The sequence below is a fragment of the Struthio camelus genome, chromosome Z, assembly GCF_040807025.1.
Source record: "Struthio camelus isolate bStrCam1 chromosome Z, bStrCam1.hap1, whole genome shotgun sequence".
In the NCBI taxonomy this organism is placed as follows: domain Eukaryota; kingdom Metazoa; phylum Chordata; class Aves; order Struthioniformes; family Struthionidae; genus Struthio; species Struthio camelus.
Genome location: NC_090982.1, coordinates 23,732,372 through 23,753,332, shown reverse-complemented (window position 1 = coordinate 23,753,332; position 20,961 = coordinate 23,732,372). Strand labels below are relative to the sequence as shown.

Sequence of the window (20,961 nt, the reverse complement as noted above, 5' to 3'; positions counted from 1 at the left end):
TTTTTCTTTTGGTTTGATTTTACAGTTTTGACCTTGCATATTGTCAAAAAAGATCTAATAGGTTTGATTTCAATCCTGCAGGCTTACAGTGAGATGCTAAAACCTAAGCTAGTCATGTAGGTAGAACTTAAGCTACTGAGTCATCTTTCAGCAGTCACATCAACTTCGGCTTTTCTACTCATTATTGCATCTGGTGAGGACAGAGAACTGGGGGTTGTGAAATTCATTTGTGATCTTTACTGATCCTCCCAGCAGCCTATGCACTTGAACAAAAGCCTCAAACCAAATACCCCAATCACAGCTAAGTAAAAAATTATGACTTAAATTTATAAATTCTAAGCAGGAAGATGTTCTGTCTTTGGCTACAAATAACTCTACACAGTTAGAATGCACGTTGTTATGCAGGATTTATGTTTTCTAGCTCAGTTATCTATAAATGTAATCCTTCATGTGCATGATGAATCTTGCTGTAGCTTCAGAGTCTCTCACAGTCCTTAGAGCAGTCCAGTGAGGGAGCAAGGGCTTTTACCCACACTGTACAGAGACAGGAAACTGTGGTGCCAAGGATTTAAAAAGGCTTTCAGGTTTTAGATTACTGCCTACACCACCGCACCAGTGTTTTCCTAATTTTAAGGCTCAGCTCAAAGCACAAGCAAGGGATTTCTCACATCCATCTCCAGAAGGTTGAACATGCTTGACTCAGCAATCTCTTTTGATTCATCAAATTTCTCCAGAGCTTGGCGAAGTTCTTCATCAGGGAGTTTGCCCTGTCTTTTCTTTTTGTAATCAAAATCCAGGCGTCGACCCTCCATTTTCTTTAGGTGATGCTGAAAAATAGAAGGGCAAATGCAAGCACAGAATGAAGACCACTCCCAAACTTCCCCTTCTTTGCCTTAAGACTGCATTATAACTAGGCAGCCCACATGCATTTACAAATAGGTGCTGTCTCTTTGCAGTACATTATCTCTTCCCCACAGGGGAAAAAACACACAGCAATGAGGTGGTTTCACATTTCATCCAAGACACCATTTTGCATTGCCATCTGAATACCACGTACCTTCAACATTTAAAAAAAACACCCAGAATGGATAACTGCAACTAACATCTGTATAGAAGATATAAGGGTTTCTAATTTTTTGAATCTGAGGTAGCCTTATCTGCACACACTGTGGTTTTCTCCTAAAAAGCACAAGTTTGTATATTTTTGCCTACGTCAGGGTTTTGATGAACAAGGCAACAGAGGAAATATTTATCATTTTCACCAGACCACTAAAGACTCTTAATTTTTGAAGTTATCTTTTAAAGAATTTCTGGTTCATTAACAGACATAACACAGAATTCTGTCACTTAATCTGTTTAGCAGCTGCCACGCCAAGCTGGCCAAAAGCAAATGCTACCAGCACCAGCAGAGTGCTTTAGGTGCTTACTTTCCCTTAGAAGAATCAATTTGTCATCTATCATAGTCTACATAACTTCAAGTGTCAGCTTCATAAAATATATCAAGCTGCCTAAGGGCACCCTTCCTCTACACATATTTAACTATGTGAAACCCTTACTGAGCTCAGAAGAATAGTTACTCAAATACATAAGTATTTGCTGAATTTGCTTTTACCTCCACAACTGTAAAATTAGTTATGCCCACAGAAGTATGTACGCACAGAATTTTTCTCTACAAATGACGGGTGGTACTTGGATGACTAACTACACGTGTCATGCAAGCAAATGCTATTTGTGTTCTGAATTCCTGGGAATGTTTTGTCCGGGGAGTGAGATGTCATACAGACAAAAGAGTAGTGCCAGTCTAGAGCCAACTATCAAAACCCCTCTGCATGTCATACACTACAAAACTGAACGTAAACACCTATTCATCTATTCAGACAGTGAAAAGAGTTTTCAAATGGCAGAACTAGAACACACTGTTCATACCTGCAAAATAATGAGATTTTCAAACTTGACCGTGCTACTGTCAAAAAATGTTAGAATTTTGATCCTTCTCCTTCCAAACCATCAATGACAGAAACAGAACTAAAAAGTAAAACTCAAATCAAGAGACTAAAATCAGATTAATTGTGATCCAAAAGCCATTTTTTATTCTGCACAACCAAAATATGCCACATTGATGGCAATACCTGTATTTCTCTAAGATCTTTGTCATGGAGATTCTGAAGTGGGTCAATGAAGTTCTGTTTCACTTCCATGTCTAAAGAGTCTTTGACCTCAGAAAGCTCCTTCATAGCTTCTCCCACATCAGCAAGTGCTGGTCCTGAAAAAAAAGATGCCCAGTTTATCTTAAAATAGCATAGCTCCAAATTACTGCAGAATGAAGTGGAGTCAAGGAAATTTCACTGAACGTTTCACTTTCACCCTGAAGGAAGGAAACAGAGTATGATGCACCACGTGGAAGGGCAATATATGTTTTCCACTTCTGCAGCCCCCAGAGATTACACATGCTAATACAGCTGAACCTGAGAAGCCACACTGCCTCAAAACAGCATGTCCCCACGCCTCATTGTCTGCTTATTTCTCACTCTGGTGAAACAAACCTTCTAGAAACGAACTACCTGCAGTTACTGCACTGTTGCCACCACAATACCCACAGCAGAAGTCTAAGTCTCTCTATTTGCAGTCTATGTGACTGTTTCCAAATAAAATTTGTTAACATTTTCACTAATGTTTTTTTTGATGAAAGCGTCAAGTTTATACTCCTAGTGTGCAGTGATACCCTTGGACACAAAACCTCAGTAAGAATTAGCTGTATGTGTTTCTGAGATTCTCTCCTAGCCTGACTTGAGCTCCACAAAAATTATGATTATGTTTATCTTCTCAGCATGGAGACTTTTCTGGTTTGAGATTTAGAATGGTGGAAGAAACTCTAGTTCAAAGAACACAAAGGATCTGAAAACGTGAAAATGTGAAAAAGCAGAAGAAACCTTAGCTTTATCTCCCAAGCAGGGAGAAACATACTGCAAAACTAGAGAGCCTATCAGACCCAGAGGAAAGGTGACAGAAAGCCATGCCACCTACTACTAATTAAGAATGTGAAAATAACTGCCATATCTATTCTGCTGTGTGCCAGTGCAATCACCAGGGAATATGCAGCGGTTTGCACAAACTGAATTTTATTAGTTCTTCATTTTCTATTTAAAAATAGGTTCAAAATTTAGCAAGTGAGAGGCAAGCAATTAAAAAGCCAATTCAGTAATCTTCAGTAGACACCAGCCTACATGTGTCAAGCTAATAAGGCAATTATATACAACAGACATGAAAGTACCTTTTCCACTGCAGACGTCTTTATGCTCAAAACAACGTTTAATTAAGATTCAAATAGGAAATAGAATTTTCAAGGGCCTATTTGAGTGTCCTGAGTATTGCCCTATAAAAATGGCCACAGAGACGTCCACTCAAATAGGATACAGAGAACAAAAGATCATGTTCTGAATGTCATCTTTTCTAATTAGACCTCTACTGTTGAAGAACAGAGTGAAGAACATTTCTAACTCAGGCAGCTGCAAATGCATTTGGGGTGGGGAGGGAGAGAAGTAATAGATAAGACAAGAGTACTCATTCGTGCCTTAAAATGTGGAAGTTGGCCAGAAAAAAAGGCCAAACAGAGCGCAAGGAATGAGTATTTTCTCTCTTAGATTTTTAAAAATCTATTAGCCTTTACTCCATGCCTGCGGTGAAGTCAGAAAAATTAATTATAAGGATTCCGAGAACAGACAGGCTTTATTGTACACACACTTAGATAATAATACCTCTTCCAAACGCACACGTTTCAGCACAACATATCCTCAGTAATACAACCTATGAGAGAGAGCACAAAGCCTATATGGATACGGTTCCAAATGGAAACAACCTGACTTTCACTCACAGGAAAAAACCTCTGGTCCAGATCCCCAAGATACTGCATCTACATCATGAAGACAGCCTAGACTGACCTTAGAGGAGAAATCTGATGAAGCTGAACACTGAAATTTCTTGCAGAAGTTCTTCCTTTATAGGATTAAAGAATTATACCTAATTATATTAAATTTTAATTACAATGTTTACTGAATTATAATTGAAAGGGAAGGAATCAAGTTACCGAAATTGCATTCTTCTCCAAGTTCTCGACCAAATTTCAGCATCGCATCTGCCAGCAAGGCTTCAGCCTGAGGATAACCTGGTCCCTTTTCCTGTCCTCGAATTTTCGACATGGTGTTGATCATGCTGAGTTTAGCCCTGGAAGCTGAAATAGGCCAGTCACAGAGTTACAAATACACAATAGTTAGAGTAAACCGATAGGAATGATCTGCTTCATCTGAAATGCTGAAGTGGAATAAAAACTAAATTACCTAAATTTAAGACCAAGCCCTGATTTTCAGAAATGATTTTTAGAGTGAGGGCATGAAATGTTGTGGGTCACTGACTTTGCCAGAAGTTTTTTTCTGCTGGTAGGTCAGAGAGTAGGCTCTGTCCTGAAATCCAAGCTAAAACTTCCCTTGAAATCACTTGGACAAAAGAAAGCCCAGAAACATTCCCAAGACAGCATATTTGAGATGGGTTAAAACTCAGCAAGAAAAATCTTTCACCTATCTCCATACTGTCAGCCTTTTGATCTGCGGGTACCAGACAGAAAGCAGAATGAGCCACCTTTGCTCTCAAGCCCAGAGTAGGCACATTAGTGTAGTGTCCCACATTTTTTAAACGTTTGTAAGATTTTCTACTGTAGAATAGAAAAAAAAAAAAACCCTAGTCCCCAGACATGATGCTAAACAACCTTTAAAGCCATTTTTATTTTTTATGAGTATTTGGGGAAACTCTTAATTTAATATGGTTTTTGACTGTACTTTCGCTTATCTTTTATTTCAGATACACAACCGCAGATCAGAAGAAAGCACACAATTATCATAACTGATGAAAACAAAGACAGAAGAAATAAAAGAATTAACTTGTTTACAGCAATTTTTTGTGACTACAGAATGTGAATGGCCTTCAGAGAATGAATTAAGTAATTGCATTTTACTTCAAACTTTGCCAGCTAATTCCTACTGCCAGCAGAGTTGGCTCGGAGTGGGTGTTTCTACCTACGCTATTGTGTGTGCTACAGGAAGGCAGGCAGTCATGAACAGCTCTACTTTCTTTACTGCAAAAGACTCTACCTCGGTAGTTACTCTGATGAGTTAGTATTTCCGTTGATAAAGCATCAGTAACTTACGTCGACGTGTGCAAATGTCATTGGTCAAAACTCAACTTTGCACACATTTCTCCAACACGGCAAAACATTAGCTGACTAGAATCAATAAAGTTTCACTCTTAATTTACTCTTGAAGACTATACATCATGAGACGGCTCCTGCTGCTGAACATATTTCATTTTGTGGCACACATATGCATGCACAGACATAGACACACAAACAGACACAGGAAAATCAGGAAACTGTCGTAATACATATTTTGCCTAAGAAGCAGCTTATGAAAGGGCAACATATTTTTAACATACAGTAATTACGTATTTGTAAGCTTTCTCACTACCCTTGGGTGTTACCAGATCATGCTTTTCTGCATCTGAATTTGTTGATGACTTCTGTTCCAAAGTGCTACAAAACTAGAGGCAACAGACTGGCTGACTGTTCAGTGTAAGAAACTGCATTTTAATGAAGTGTCTGGCCTTTAAAAATGGCACTGAGAGGGAGCGATTACTAATACTGCTCAAGGAGAAGCTGTTGGATGTGTTGTTCTCCTAGGGCAAAAACCTACTGAATTCAAAACCCACTGAAATCAACACCAAATTTCCTGTTGACCCTGACTAGCTTAGCATCATGCCCTTGGTGAGGCATGATCCAAAGAAAGAAGGCATAGTTAGCCCTTATGTTACCATTTGGGGAACGATCCTGAGATGCATGAGGAGAAGGAAAGAGAGAGAAGAGCTCAGAGAGTTCAGCAAAAGCAAAGTAGGGGAGGAAATACAGAAGCACAAAAGAAACTAAGGCACAAATAAAATCAAGGGGACAGGAAATAAAAATAAACATAGTTTATTTTTAAAGTTTCAGGAGTGAAAGGAAAATCGTAAGACAGTATGAAAAAAGGAAGTCGCTATATTCTGGACAGATAGGGAAGAGCAGAAAGAAGAAGATACAGGAAAGAATGAAAGAGAGGAAAGGACAATAGGGGAGGGGCAAGAAAAAAACGAGAAACAGTAAGGTTAGCATGAAAAGTTAATCTCATCTTAAGTATCAAATCTGGTTTCTGCAGTCAATTTTATTTCCTGGTGGAAATCTCATGCCCTAAATAATCTTGTTCTAGAAGGGAATTTTAGAAGACATTCAGCAGTGGCCTCATTCCACTTTTCCTTTAAAGCTGATTCCATTAGCTTCCATGGGAGCAGAGGTAACTGTGTGCGAAGCCGGTCTGCAAACCCTACCCTTAGTCACTTGAGTTCTGTTGCCTTATTCTGTTTGTGCCGCCTAAGTACTTCTCTAAATTATGTTTGAACCTGAGTGATGACAGGCAGAAATGTACAAAACACCACACGGAATCATGTGAACACCTGATTCTTTTCCCAGCTGCGCACCCTCTCCTTTACATTGCCTTTCATGGTGTCACTAATGATTCACCTTAGCATCAAATGTTAACAGAGTCATAGCGAATCGTAAGAAGAGCTGCCACAAGAGAGTTTGAAGCAAACCTCAGCAGTGGGTTCAATTGCTCATGCTTTATGCTTTCAATCATACTCATCGTGCATCTCTTTTTCTTTAAATCATGGTCATGCCCATCTGCATGAAAAGCCTCTGAGCCTTCATCATGTTCAATTTTAGTTATTCCCAGCTGTGCTCCAGGTTTTTTCATGATCGGGAAGTGGACAAAGCTGTCTTTTTCATTTGCGCTAACCTCAGCCCAACACCTCTTTCTAGAAACTCATCTCTCTTTGTCATTAATATCCTTTTCTTCTCCTTCCAGCATGAGTTCATTAGTTGTTTAGTAAAGTTGGACAACACTATTGATTCTATTGATTGCCTATTGATTCTATTGATTCCAAAAATATCATGAAGCCGAATGATCTCTAGCACTGCTGTACTCTGTTACCCAAGCATACTGCTGTTCTCAGAGAACATCTTGCATATCTCATCATGTGTACTGCATCTCAAGCCCTCTTTTTCCTACTAAAAAGAGATAAACTTTTAAAGAAAATATTCTGCTAAATGTTTCTGTTAAGGAAAATCTGTTTCCTTACGTTTTCCCACATATTTCAATTTAATATTTCTGGTTTTTAGAAAATGAGAAAGCAAACAGGAAATACTGGAAACAAGCATTTTTGGGGTCTCAGTTAAAAAGTAATATAGTTGTAGGGAGAATTTTAGAGAAGAATTTCTTTCATTTTCCAGGTAATTCTTATCACTTTGAGCAGCCTTTTTGCAATTTCACAACTGGCCTAAATCAACCTAAGACCATGCAAGAGCTGAAGAAGGTAATCCTGCTTTCCCCTTACTCTGCCTGCCACCTTTGCCTATCTGTGGGGTGAACAACATAATCTCATTTAACATTAAAAAAAAAATACTCCTCATTCTTATTATCAGTTTAATTTTCTGATCCTTCTCATCGGCTTGATAAGCAGATGAAAGACGTGTGGCTGAGGTATAGGGACTGCTCTTTTCTGCATCAGCACAAACTTGCATCCTCCTCAGGTGATGGAAACCACACCCAGAGCTACTTCCAGAAGTCTCGCTCGCTACTGGTGGTGTGAGCCTCTTTTGTGATTCACAGCAATCCTCATCACTCAGATGTGTCAGAAAGGCAGCCAGAGCAGCATGGAACAGCCAAAGCTTATTACTCAGTCTACACTATGTTGCACAACAGCAGCTTGACAGTAGTTAACAATTTTATCACTAGCCCCATAATGTTTGTCAAGCCTATTGCTTTTTCTGCAGAGTGCTTGTTGACGCTGAGCCACGGAGCTCTGGACCCAAGTCATAAACAGTATTCCATCTGTTGACACAGAAACCATTTTAGTCATCATTATTTTCTCCTTAACACTTCTTGAACTTGTAAATATTCTTTCTCCTTTTTTTTTTTCATCCATTGGTAGCAGCATCACTTTTTTTTTTTTTCCTCTGCGCTCCAACTTACAAATATCACCAATCAGGCTACACTAGCACCATTCTCTCATCTGTCACATTGAAGATAAAATATTTCCCACCAGTTCAAATCTGCTTTCAGCTGAATTCCAGAGATTGTTGACTGTTCCTCTTGAATTTTGACTGTTCTTCCGTGTAGCTCTAAGATATTTCCTGTAGTCATAGGGCCTAATTTTACTTTTACACTCATTTTGCACTGACCTCACCAGTGAAGCTAACATTGATTCCTGCTAGTATAAAAACCGTTCCACTCTCAGTTTATTATGGAAACCTTTAGGTTGCTTGATCTAATGGTTCACTAGTGACCACAACAGCTTCCCATGATGATTCCTGTGAGGACCACTCAGCAAGAGAGGCACATGCAGTTCTCCATAAGCCCAACCACAAAGCCCTTCCTCTCCTCATGGAAACCGGTCATTTAATTCTATTTCGAATGTTTAATTTAGTCACCTCTGATTAAGTCTGCAATCTCTCTTGTTCCCCAGTTCACCGTCAACACCTGTTTTGTAGTAACTCTGGTGAGGGCAGAAAACTGCCAGAGCGTGAGGTGAGGTGAGGTGAGGTGAGGTGGTTGCCTCTTCCCTGTACACTGGAGAAAGCTGTTTTAGACCTTTTTCCACCTTCCAGAGATCTGCGGAAGGGCTGTCTAACCCTCCTTGCTCACACAGGGCAAAGGCAGGGCCACAGGAGCAAAGTGGGGTCTTATACATACCGCTTTTGAGTCATTAAGGAGATCCCACCGGTTGGGTTAGTGCCTAATGGCTTATTAATCACACCTTCAAGGTCGGCACTGCAGTAGCACAGCTACAGTAACTGGGCTGTGTCTTTTCCATGTTTTCACAGCATCGCTGTGCCAATCCTATGAATTTCCAGAATAACTTACATGAAAGGTATTTTTCTACTGTCTATCTCAGAATTTCGTCAAAAATGGGCAAAACAGAAAATGGAAAAAGGGAAAAACAGCATCTGGGACTGCCCAGCTCCACCTGACTGTTGTTATTTTCTAATACGGCAGGCATTCAGGAATCTCCGCAGGCAGAGCCGCCAGCTGCCCTGCTCCCTCGCGGGTGGTGGGACAGACCCCGGCACCCTCTGACACACCAGCCCTCAGACCCGCCAGCCTGCTCAGCGCCCTGCCAGGCAGGTCCTTGCTAGTAAACGCACCATTTCTAAGCACAGGGTGTCCCTTCACTCAAAGTAAAGACACATAAAGGAAAAACAGCTCCCCCAAAGCCAGCCTCCGTTTCCCTGATGGCCTAATGCAGAAGGCTGCACTCGTCCCAAGCCTTTCCACTTCATACCAACGTCACTGGCTTTGCTTTAATCTTAACTGCATCAGTAAGGGTGCGCTCTGTCAGACTACACTTAGGTGAGATTAAAAAAAAATGTTTTAACACAGTGCTGCAAGTGCTGCGAGACTGGGAAATTATATTACCTGGATTAGGCTGAAGATACTCTATTGTCTTGGCCATTATTTCGATAACTGCTCTGCTGGTGACATCCACCTTCTAAAGGAGAGAGAATTAAACAAAAAAAAATATGAGAAGAGATGTTAGCAAAAGGAAGATTTTTTTCCTCTCCTCTTTTGTTCTTATTACTCTATTTTTAATTCTTATTATTCTATTATTATTATTATTTCAATTATTATTATTCTATTTTTATTCTTCTTATTATTCTGTCCCCAAGAACTGCTGTGGACTAAATCCAGCACTGGTATCACAATGGTGATAATGTAACATGCCTGAAAAACTACTGAAATCATGAGCTCACTGTTCAATTTGTAGCAGAACCACCCTTAAGTGAGGCCATTATTCACGCAGAAAAGGTAAAAGAATAGAAGTACAGAGTAATTCACTGGGAATTTGATATAGTTCATTGTATTGTACTGATTGGTGCTTTACACCACTTTGAGACAAGCCCCCAAAAGGGAAAACTTTCACTTAGGAAGGTCACTGAAAACTATTTGAAGTATTAGTACTCTTTGGTCTCCGACTAACTGGAAAAGCAAAGGGAAAGCAGTTGTCAATCAAAACAACCCATCAAAGACAACATGAGCTGTTTGTTTCTTTCAGGGCCAGTTCTGGTAAAATTGGGATGGGGAAGAACTAGGCCTCCCTCAGCATCCATCCTCAAGAAACCCATCACCATGGAGGCACTGACCATTTATTTCTTTGAGCTGAAACAATAGATAATTCCTTTATATTTAGGAATTTAAAATAAGGGTGACTATTGTGAACTGTAGATCAGTATTTTCTTCTGCTGTAACAGGAACTCTTTGCTTTCTTTTGAGGTTTTATGCATCAGCTTTCTAAGTTACATACGCTGAAGTATGCAACTATTCCGCATTCAACAAACGGCTTATAATCCATAAAACTTTAGAGAAACAGTTCACAATCCCAGCTCATTCCAGAGATTCTGAGCACCATCTGCATACTTTGTTGGGAGCTGCAAAATTTATGCATCTTTCAGCAGATAATTCAATCCCTCTCAGAACCGGGCCTCAAAGAAACACCGCTTCTGCAGATTGGGGTTTCCTGTAACCTCTCCTGCACTCTGCGTTTGTGAAGACACACTGCATTTCTCTGCCAAGTAGCTCGAGTCCCACAGAGGAAACTCCTTTACAACAAAAGTAAGCTCCTACTTTCAAAGCGAGCACCTGAGATAAGCTGTTTACAGCATGCTGCGTTTGACCTCTTTCTTGTTTTCCGCTGCCACTGCCATCTGCCAGGTCTTGCTCCCTGCTTTGCACAAAGAAGCAGAAGAGGACTGGCAGCCGAGGGTAAAGAATTAGCTGAACCGCCTGGTGGGGAGCCCAGAAAGGGCTGGAAGGCTGCAGAGGAGAGCAGGGGCGAAGGAGCAGACGGCCGCAGACAGGCAGCAGGGGCACATCCATCGCTGAGGGAAGAGCTGTCAAGGGACACGGGGGCATTGGGCTAGGCAGGAGCGGGGAGGCACCCCATGAGCCTGCTCCCTTCCCCTCCTTTGTGCCCAGGCACCAACCTTTGCACTCCCAAGCACTACATGGGACTCACCCCAGCTTTGCACTGTCCTGTTTTCCATTCTAAACCTTGCATCATTTTTCTAAACCTTCTTTACTAATTTCCAGTTTTGATGGTTAATTTTTATACTCGCATCTAATTCAGCAGGAGGGGGAGGAAATCAACTCTGCAGTGCTTGTGTTGTAGATAAAAAGGAAGATCCTGATATGCACTTTTATTTTATTTTCCATCCAAATTTTTTCCCAGTCTCTCTATACAAATACACAGATAAGGAGCATCTGCTTCTCTGTGTCAGGAACACATACGAGATACATACCCTACAAATTACCTAACAGCAGCTTGTTTTATAGGATTTACTGCTGACTTGCAAAGTCAAAGCCAGAAAAATAACTGCCACCACTGACCTTTTCAACTAACATACTCACAGCACCACACACAGCAAGCATATTCTTTTCCAGCAAAACTCTCACTGTTGCTGCTGCCAGCCTCCCTGAGCATTCAGTGGAGGAAGTGTTCCCCCAGGTCCCAGTGGGACTTGGCCAGTGGAGCTGCCTGGGGGGATCCCTGAACCCGTGAACGAATATCCCAGGGCAAACTTCAGCTCCTGCTCCTCTTGGCTGACACTTGGGGAGTGCCGCAGAAGAATCGCAGGCATTTTCTGCCACCAAAATGACCATCCTTTTAGATAGAAGCTCAGTTTCCAGCGATCCTCCACGCTTACCCGAAGCGAATTTGTAGCTGGCATTAGTCTCAATCTCTGAAAGAAATACTGGCATTTTTTAGAGCGCGTATATGTTATCTGTTCCTTGGTCAGAGAATGAAAAGGGACAAGGAACTGAAAACTCAATCCTCTTGAATAAGAGCTGAGTCTTTCAAAATTGCTCGAGTGATTTGGTGACAAAAGCTTAGAAAATCCTGTCCTAGAAAGGAAAATAAATAGTAACAATGGACATGCATACCTGTATTCAGACTTACCCTTTCCATTTCTTTGAAGTCATCATCTAGCTTGGTTCCTTCTGCACCTCCTACTTTCTCACTCACTTTCTGCAGTTACCAAAAAAAAAAAAAAAAAAAAACAGATTCAGCAATAACTGAAAATCCAGCTTTCATGTGGAAGCGTTTTTCTGTAAATTTCACAACACTCAGATGTCATATTCTTTAGTTCTGAAAAACTTACTTCAAACATACTTTATTTCAGGTTAAGCACTACCAAATATAGATTAGTGTTTAATTCTCAGAGAACCAATCGCCTGCTGGAGTCAGAAGTTACATACTGCCATGTCTTCGCAGGATCACACCACTGCTTCTTTCTGTACTGAATATATACATCTTGAACTTGCCAAGCCATTAGTCAACAATAACAAAACTGTCTTCAGCAGACAGAAATATCCATGCTCAAAAAGGAGGTGCCTTGATGGAATGAAGGAGGCCAAAGAAGTCCAGAAACTAAAGAAGTCCTCATCGGATATGAAAAAATGCCCTGCATTGCCCAGAACATTTTAATACAATACCAGTGATGATAATCATCTCTAAGCACAGAGCAGGAAGACGCTCCCAGGCCTCTAGACCACCCAGAAGGCAACAGGCAGCAAATACCCCACAGCTGAAAACTGCCACATACATATTTACTCAAGCCAAAACCAGAGCTTCATCATTTAAAATTAAATTTATATCTGTAAGTGATGCATACAAAAAACCTACATTCACACCATGCAAAAGCTTGAGCACGACACGAGTTATATAAAAAATATCTAGTTGACAGTTCAAATAGAAGGAAAAAAGTGAACCTCAGTTTGATGTCTTTGGCAAATCTGCCATTTTTTGTAAAATACTCTGCTTGAAAGCCAATTAAGAAATGATTATGTTTTACCATTTCATTTTTCTGAATCACACTGTAACACAATGAAGTGAGTTTCCCGTTACTGTGAGTAAAAGTGACAATAACAGATTCAAAGAGTGACTACTACGCAGCACTAGTCAAAATGGATTTTTAGCAATTGTGTTGTTAGTCATGAAGTGTTTTAGTGGTATAACTCCACAAGTCAGTCAGATGCATATGACCCAGTGAAGGCAGTAATCTTTCCCTGCACTGGTATTTGTCACAGGAAATTTATCAGACACATGACTTTCTGTTTGCTGTTAACTTTCAGCTCTTTGTATTGAACATTATTTTATTTCATATACTTTTCTAGGTGTCTCTAAATCCTCTTCAGATTGTTTTAACTGAGTGTAACTGCTGATTTCAGTAAAGTGACTCCTGCATCACACAAGCAGAAAAGAAAAAAAAAATTGCACTTTTCCCTCTCTTGGTTTCAACCACTGTGTTAACTTTTGTATAACTTTCTTATAATATAAAGAGAAGAAACACCAACAGGCGATTGCTCCTCTTCCACAAATAAAATCCATTTGATTGATTGAACTTCAAATTTCTTCACTTCTATAAAACTGCAATTGCAGCACAGCCAAGCAATTACTAATGTAGACCACTATCATCCGTACAATGGGAAACAGCTATCACTTCTGTTGTTTTCTGTCCATTTCTCAGTAACCAAAATGCTGTATTAATGAAGCAAATCTTATTCAGGTACATTAATGAAACAGCAATCCTTGGAAGCTTCCTGAGAAAATTTTATTTATCCCTTTTCTCTTATACGGAACGGACTTGACAATCCCTGCAGACATTCCCCTGTCATCACTCTGAATGCAGATGAGTTTGTGTTTACATTACTGAACTTGTGCCTGACAGAGATTAGTGCAGTGCAACAAAAATTCCTAGACTTGAAACTCAGTACTACTACCATCAATTCTGCAATGGACAAGGGATGGACTGAATGTCCTCAAAGATGCTATTCACCTGCAGCTTCTGTGAAACCTGGTAACAAAGGAAGCATAAAAGACGGGTCAGAAGCTTTCTTCATCAATCCACAAATGAATCTTTTGGACATGGACCTCCTACTATGCTTGAGATGGCAAAATGTGCACAGAAGCTTTCTACCACAAAGATTTCAAGTCCCTGAAAAGGACAAGAAACAAACATAATACTACTTAAATATTTAAAACAGATTTTAAATAACCAAAGTTGATTGAACTCTAAAGACACGAAACACTTACAGATAACCAATGTTCCAGCTCTTTTAGCTGTATCTTTACATTTTTTGTCTTTTTACCTGCTTGGGACCTCTTCAAAGTAGATGAGGATTTACATAGACAGGGCTCATCATCCCCAGAGAGCCCCTAAAGATCCCACCTCACATCTACAAACCTTTGCAATTGCTCTTTCCCATCATGTTCATCATTCTTCTATCTGAGGAGTGTAAGAGACTTATTTAGTAATGCTGCTCCATAGCCAGCAGGAGCGGGTCACTGCTAAGTCAACAAGGCCTCTCTTTTTTCTCAGCATGCTTTCCATTTTTAAAAAATTCCCACTCTGTCCAAACTAGTCTCACATCCAGTGTTAATGACTCCCTGCTTTAAGGTATCAAACGAAAACAACTACGACTCACTGGTTTAAGATAACAAATGAAAGAACATCTACGTTCCAGGCAAAAATTTCATTTGTAAAGCTCTTGGTCAAGTACTGCTAAAGGCAACAGTGAGATGAGTCAAAATAGAAAGATGAGCCGTGAGTGTTTAGCTCTTCTGGAACTGGGCAACTCTTCTCTGCGGGTCACCTGCATCAGAGGCCATCAGAGCAGTACCTTCACCACCATCATCCAAGCAAAAATCTAGTTTGGAGCACTCACAGACTACAGGACAAGAGCAGCTGATCCACCGTCCTCCCTGAAAACTTAACTATTATTTTTTCTTGCAAGCCACAAGCACTCACCAGTTAGAGCAGAGAAATCAAAGCAAAGATTCAAATTTAAGAGTTTAAGGCAGAAGGGAGGATACTCAGAGGAGGATATTAAGCTGTTTATTGGAAGGCCATAATCTCAGGCAGTCCTGTGGGAGCTGTGGGCCTGACAAAGGCACACGCAGCACATGCATAAGCATATGCAGCAGAGCCCACACCTATGTCATCACTGTGCTGACAAAGTTTAGAGGTATTATTTAACTGCTGTACCTCCAGGCTTCCAATTAACTGTAAAAGTAGTTAATTATGGCTGCTATTCCACCATCCCCTCTCTGAAATTGTCAGATTTGGTTATGACAGGTCATGAAGCTATGTCAGCTTACACTAGCTGAGGATCTGCTCTCATCAGCTCTCAGCAGTCGGAAAAATTCTCAGCAAACAGACAGAGGTAGCTAGAAAACAAAAGACTCCTTTGCCCTATCGTATAAGTGAAAGTTTCAACATTTTGCTTCTTGTTTTACAGCCAAATGAAAACTGGACCCTGTAACTTGTTTTTAAAATGGTAATAATACATCTTCTGCTAGTCCAGTGAGCATACAGAAGAATCAAGACCTAATCTTGGGTCTCCAGCAACAGAAATCAGGGCCAAAATTACTTAGCTATTTTAGATCACGCCTTCTCTTTCTAGTATTGATTGCCATCTTGCCTGCCAAAGTCTTCACAATAAAATTGCCATAAAATATCAACATATTTTCATTTAAGAAAAATCAAACAAAGCAAGCATTGTCTAGGTGGGGGAAATATGTAATGAAAAGGTTTTTTCCTCACCAAAAGCTTGCAGATTTTTTCTACATCTACCATCACGTTCTAAAGTCCTCATCCCATACATTATGCAACTGAAAACAAGCACTGTGTGCCTCAGAGCGAAGTCCAGTTGCGTAAGGATCCTTTTTCCACTCATGCAGAATATTAACTTAACATCTGCTGGTCAGAATGGTTTAGAAGGGAAAAGAAACCCTGATTTTTTTCTGTGAGCAAATTTTAAAAATACAATTTTTAGTAGAAGCTGACAGGATTTGGAATATGAGAAAGACTATGAGGAATGTAGTTTGGAAGATGGAGCAGATGTGAAACAGCAAAACCTGGGACTTAGTTATGGAGCTTTTTGTTCCATTTTTCATACAGTTGTGCAATTTACCTTTTTGTTATTGCTGAGTCATTGGCAGTAAGTTGTACAGGCTGAAAAAATGCGTGTGCAGTCACTATGGATACACCAAAAATACCACTTGCCTTACGGAGAATACACTGATGATCACTTGTACAGTTTCCCATAAAGCAGTCTTTTAATTAATGGTAATACAAATCTGACACTGTCATCTGTTACTGCTCACAAGACATTAATGCAAATCAAAAGTGCATTAAGAAGCTACTCCATGGGAATTATGTTCTTCAGTGCTATGACACTGAACCTCATTAGACCGCTTTCTGAACAATTCTTGGTTGAAACAATTACCTACCAAATCCCCTCCTGCTATCAAAAACAGCTTGTACAGTATGATAAGCCCCTTCCTGAACTTGAAAATACAGCAAGATCAGCATCAAACTACAATAGTTATTCACGTCACCAGAGTCTTCAGCTCTTCTACTCATTTTGTGAAATAATGGTTTGGCAGCATACGTATAGTGCAGCTTTGCTTCTGTTTTAGCGTAGAAAACCAGCTCTGCATGTTTGGCCACCACAGTAGATTGGCTTTGGCTATGATGCAAGTTGAACACCATCCTTGTAAGGCTGCCACACCAGTGTGACAGTCTCTCTCTGTGACATGCATTCACAACCCCAGTTAGGGAGCACTGCAACATTTTTACTCACACATAGCACATTGCAAACTTTAACCCAGTGCCTCTCTCCCTTCCAAACACCCTTTGTCATTACTGCCATCTCAGACGCATTTTCACTCATTTTATTTTGGAGATCAGCCCTTCCACACTGACTCCTACCTGCAGCATAGTTCAGTTTACATGGAATAATTTGTGTACCCCTAAAAAGGAAGGCTGTTTACACTGTATTTCTATCAAATTACCGCTCCAACAGCAGTATAAGGGGCGGTAAAAAAATTAAGCTTTATTAATATTAAGAGCTACAGGGAACAGCAGTGAAGGGATCTTAGAAATCTATGATGGGGAAAAATAAAGTCCTCTTTAGTTCATGCCAATTTCTGTTAAATACAAGCTATCCTGTTGATGTGTCACTCCTGATCTCTTAGTATGTGTTTCATAGATTTCTATAGTTCTTCCATGCAGTTTTTGCCTTTTTGACTTTCCTCTGTCATATCTGGAGGCACAGTAGTAAGAATCTTTAAGTTAAGATTTTCAGCCAGGCTCCAAAATGCTCTGCTGCTTTGTTAGCATTGCAAACACAAGAAAGACAGATAGCTTGCAAAAGAAAGTGAGTAACACACATTTTAATGGAAAGAATTCTGTGTACACATCGTGAAGGTTTGTTAACACTGCAGGCTTCTCAGAAAGAGTAAACATTTGAAAAAGAACATTTATATAAAGTATAGTCTCTAGTCAAGACTTTTTTTATTCCCTCCGTCACTTTGCATGCTAGAATAAGACAAAACTGCCACTTGCAGGCTAGTTTTTCCATCTGTTTGATACTGCATTGTTTGGTACTTGAGATACCTGAATTTGTTACCACAGAAAACAGGTGCTCTCTGCTATTCAAATTCATGATCATGGCCTTGGTTCTCTGCAGTCAACTGGGCATATGCCTTGTGGCAAATCACACTTTCAGCAGTAACAGTAAGCAAGAAAGGAGATTTTCTGGTAACTTCAGATAAATTACAATATGGAATAAAAGAAAAAAACCACCTCAAAAGTCTAAGTAAATTAGCTGTATATTGGACTTCTCCTCTTGACATCAGAATTCAAACCTTTTCTAGATTAGTTTGGTGATAGCTCATCTTCAGAAAACCTAATAGGCTGTGGTACATGCCACTGTAGGTTTACAGCACCTTATTCTGTACCTGATTTAATTGAGGTAGAGCGATCTTGCTCAAGCTTTCAGGATCATCTGTCTAGATGAAGGAAGTTCTGATTTACAAGCCAAAAGATCCAAAATCATCAGTCTTGGAAAGCTTTAAAAAACTCAGCAAGCTGTGACATAACCTTATTGGAACTTCCAATAAACATAAAAGATTTCACAAGACAGAAAAGCTCATCACACTTTCCCTTGCATTTAAATATTCTTTATATTTTATTCTGTTTTTCTTTTAAGTTGTAAACATACCACATAAATTATGGACTGTGAATTGGAAATGGCCCAGGAACGTAGGACAAGCTACTTCAGCAGGAAAACTTAAACAGGATCCTGAATTAACATGCATGTAAGGTTCAGAAAGACAGTGATTCATTAACAATTTCCTCCTCTTCTGCTGTGAGAGCTGGAAGAGCAGCCCATAATGCCAGCTGGGGCCCATCAGCAGAGCTGTGCAAGACAGGATCTCTTCCTTGCAGCAATGAGGACCACAGCAACGCCACTGCTTACAGAAGCTATAAAGGGTCATGAAGACAATAAGGGAAAAACAAAAAGGAGAGACCAGGGTTGTCAGACTCTCCAGCGGATTCCAGCATTTCACTTGCGTTTACACTGAGACTTTGTTTATGCCACTGAGGCTTCATTTTCTCCTTGGCAAAATGAAGAAAAACACTTGCCTACCGCATGGGAAAAGTGTGAGCATTAATTTGCACCTGCTACTACTTGCCACCGGGGGCATATCCAACAGAAATTTTAGTGATGTAGTTAAGGTAAGCGTCTGCCAGTCAAGCCTGAGATTATCATTTCTTTTTCCTCACTGTTATTCAACAGACGTATTAAATCAGGAAGTCTACTCCCTACCCGCTACTTCCCCTGATAGCACTGCAGTCACTGGTCTGTTCCACCTCAGCACCACACCAGCCAGAGCCTGCTAAGTTTATCCAAAGCTGACCTAGGATATGCTACAGGTGTTACCACACAGGCTGCCCCTGTAACATTCCCTCCTTGACCCTGCAGTTCTGGGATGAAAATGACAGCAATACAGTGCACTGCTCAATATCAGAAGGTTCCCAAACAGAATTTGGGAAGCTCAAGGGAAAAGGGGAAGGTAAGACTGGATCAGCAGGAGGACTACAGATGGCTTGCCTCCATTTCTTGTAAAACATCCTCTAAATACCATCTAAATATACAATAGCTTGGCCTTGCTAGTCCTCACAGCTGCTACAGGTAAGGCCCACAGCCCTGCTAAAAGCCCTACTAACAGCTCGGGGGCAGGCTGGAAAGCTTGGGAAGTTAGCCACAGAGATGACAAATGTGCTTGTGAGGCTTGTGGCACAAGCAGAAGATAGGACTTGGTAATGCTAAAGGCAAGCCACTGCTAAAGCTTGTAGAGTCATGAAGGAAAATCTTTGTGGGACGGAGTCTCACCTCAGTGATGTTGATGTTAGTCTGGAGCAATGGCAAAATGGCTTAGCGGAACTAATTCTCCCCAAGAAGGATAAGAGAGACCAGGATCCCAACATCTAGCATTGTCACAGTATAAGAAATACCCCTCTGTGAACCTGTCCCATGTTCCTCCTCTCCTTATTTAAAATCAGTCTCTAATTTGCCTTTTTTCATTTTGAGCTAAAGCTCAAGGGCAGAGGGGGATTGCCTGGATCAGTCCTTTCCCTGCTTCGCTTTCAGTCTGCCAGCAAAGACCACGCTGTGGAGTTGTTGCAGCTCCAGCATCCTGCGGGGAGCTGTTCGGATTCAGCACTGGCGCACAGCACAGCAGAAAGCGTGCCCGTCTCTGCGCAGGCTGCTGCACTGACAGCAGTCACTGCAGAGTCTCTGCTGCAGTGCCACTGCCTTATACTGGAGGCCATCCACCAGTGAGAGAAACACAGCAGGGTGAGAGCAGGCAAACTGCAGCTGAGAAAGTACTGGTGCGGTGGTGCCTTGCACTGTATCTCTGTAAGGAAGTCTCTGCATAGAAGCACCCTCTAAGAGAGATGGAATAAATACTGCCGTAGGACAGACACAGAAGTAAATCCGTATTGCACATTTGCACTCATGGAAGCGTGCTGACAAATGAGTTGCTGTGGTGCGTCCACGATAGCCAACAGGACCCATTTCACGTACGTGTGTTCAAACTCATTCCGGAGCTGGGTCCTCTGTTGTGCAAAGCCGACATTCAGCCAGGAAGCCGGTCACAACCCCAGCACCTCTGCAGCTTAAAGTGGCCTCAAAAACTGGCACAGGGAAGTTGTTGGCAAGAACTCTCAGCGAGCTGAGAGCAGTCAGAACACCCTGTGCTTTTCCACACTACCTCTGCATCTCCAGCACGCCACCACTACTAGTAGCAGAGAAGAAATTGGCATAAAAAAGCTGAATAGATCAGCTAGAAAATGTGCCAATCTCTCCTCTTTTTCCAGTAAGGAAGAGAGAGTCTACTCCCGTATGGTATTTCTACTTCTGATGATAACAGGACGATGACACAGCCCGTTTAGTGGACCTGTGGACAAGAAATGCACACAAGACTTTCACACCTGTGCAAAGTAATCTGGATTCAGGCCCACAATTGCTACGACTTCTCCACACAAGAGCACTGGGAGGCCTATGTGGCACTATCACAGAGAAAGTAGACAGACATCTGTGCTCTGTTTCCCAGCGTACACAACAGTTCAGTGGCAGCCTCAGTGTTTCTTCAAAGCGGCTCATTAGTCTGGGTGGCGATAAGGAAACTCTGAGGGAAGGGCAAAACCTATGCAAGAATACTACCAGTGTGTGGGGTTCTCACATTTCTTGCTTGGATAGGTGAGCAGCACCAGCTTCCTCATCAGAAATGCTTTCAGTTGCCAGCCAAATATATCTCTAGCTCCTGACCCATCACTCTCTGTTACCACAAATGAGGATTTCATATTTTGGCAGGAGAGTATAAAGTATGAAATTACATATTCATTCAAACTTGTACACTTTTCTAAAGTTTGCAAAGTAATTCTCATGAAGCTTTAAGGGGAAGGTGCTTCTTATG

At 40.9% G+C, this 20,961-nt stretch overlaps 1 protein-coding gene across 3 annotated transcripts in view; it reads right to left on the bottom strand.

The window, feature by feature from the left end:
* Positions 1-20,961, bottom strand: part of SH3GL2 (SH3 domain containing GRB2 like 2, endophilin A1) — a 98,400-nt gene that overhangs the window by 8,610 nt on the left and 68,829 nt on the right. For 2 of the 3 annotated variants that reach the window (XM_068928375.1, XM_009671014.2), the window contains exons 2-6: positions 12,088-12,156; positions 9,549-9,621; positions 4,085-4,228; positions 2,130-2,263; positions 669-827 (exon numbers count right to left, since the gene is read on the bottom strand). In XM_068928375.1, coding sequence (XP_068784476.1) covers positions 669-827; positions 2,130-2,263; positions 4,085-4,228; positions 9,549-9,621; positions 12,088-12,156 — 579 coding nt within the window. Of the gene's footprint in view, positions 1-668; positions 828-2,129; positions 2,264-4,084; positions 4,229-9,548; positions 9,622-12,087; positions 12,157-13,966; positions 14,126-20,961 lie in introns of those variants that run through there. The other variant, XM_009671013.2, reaches the window with a different exon arrangement.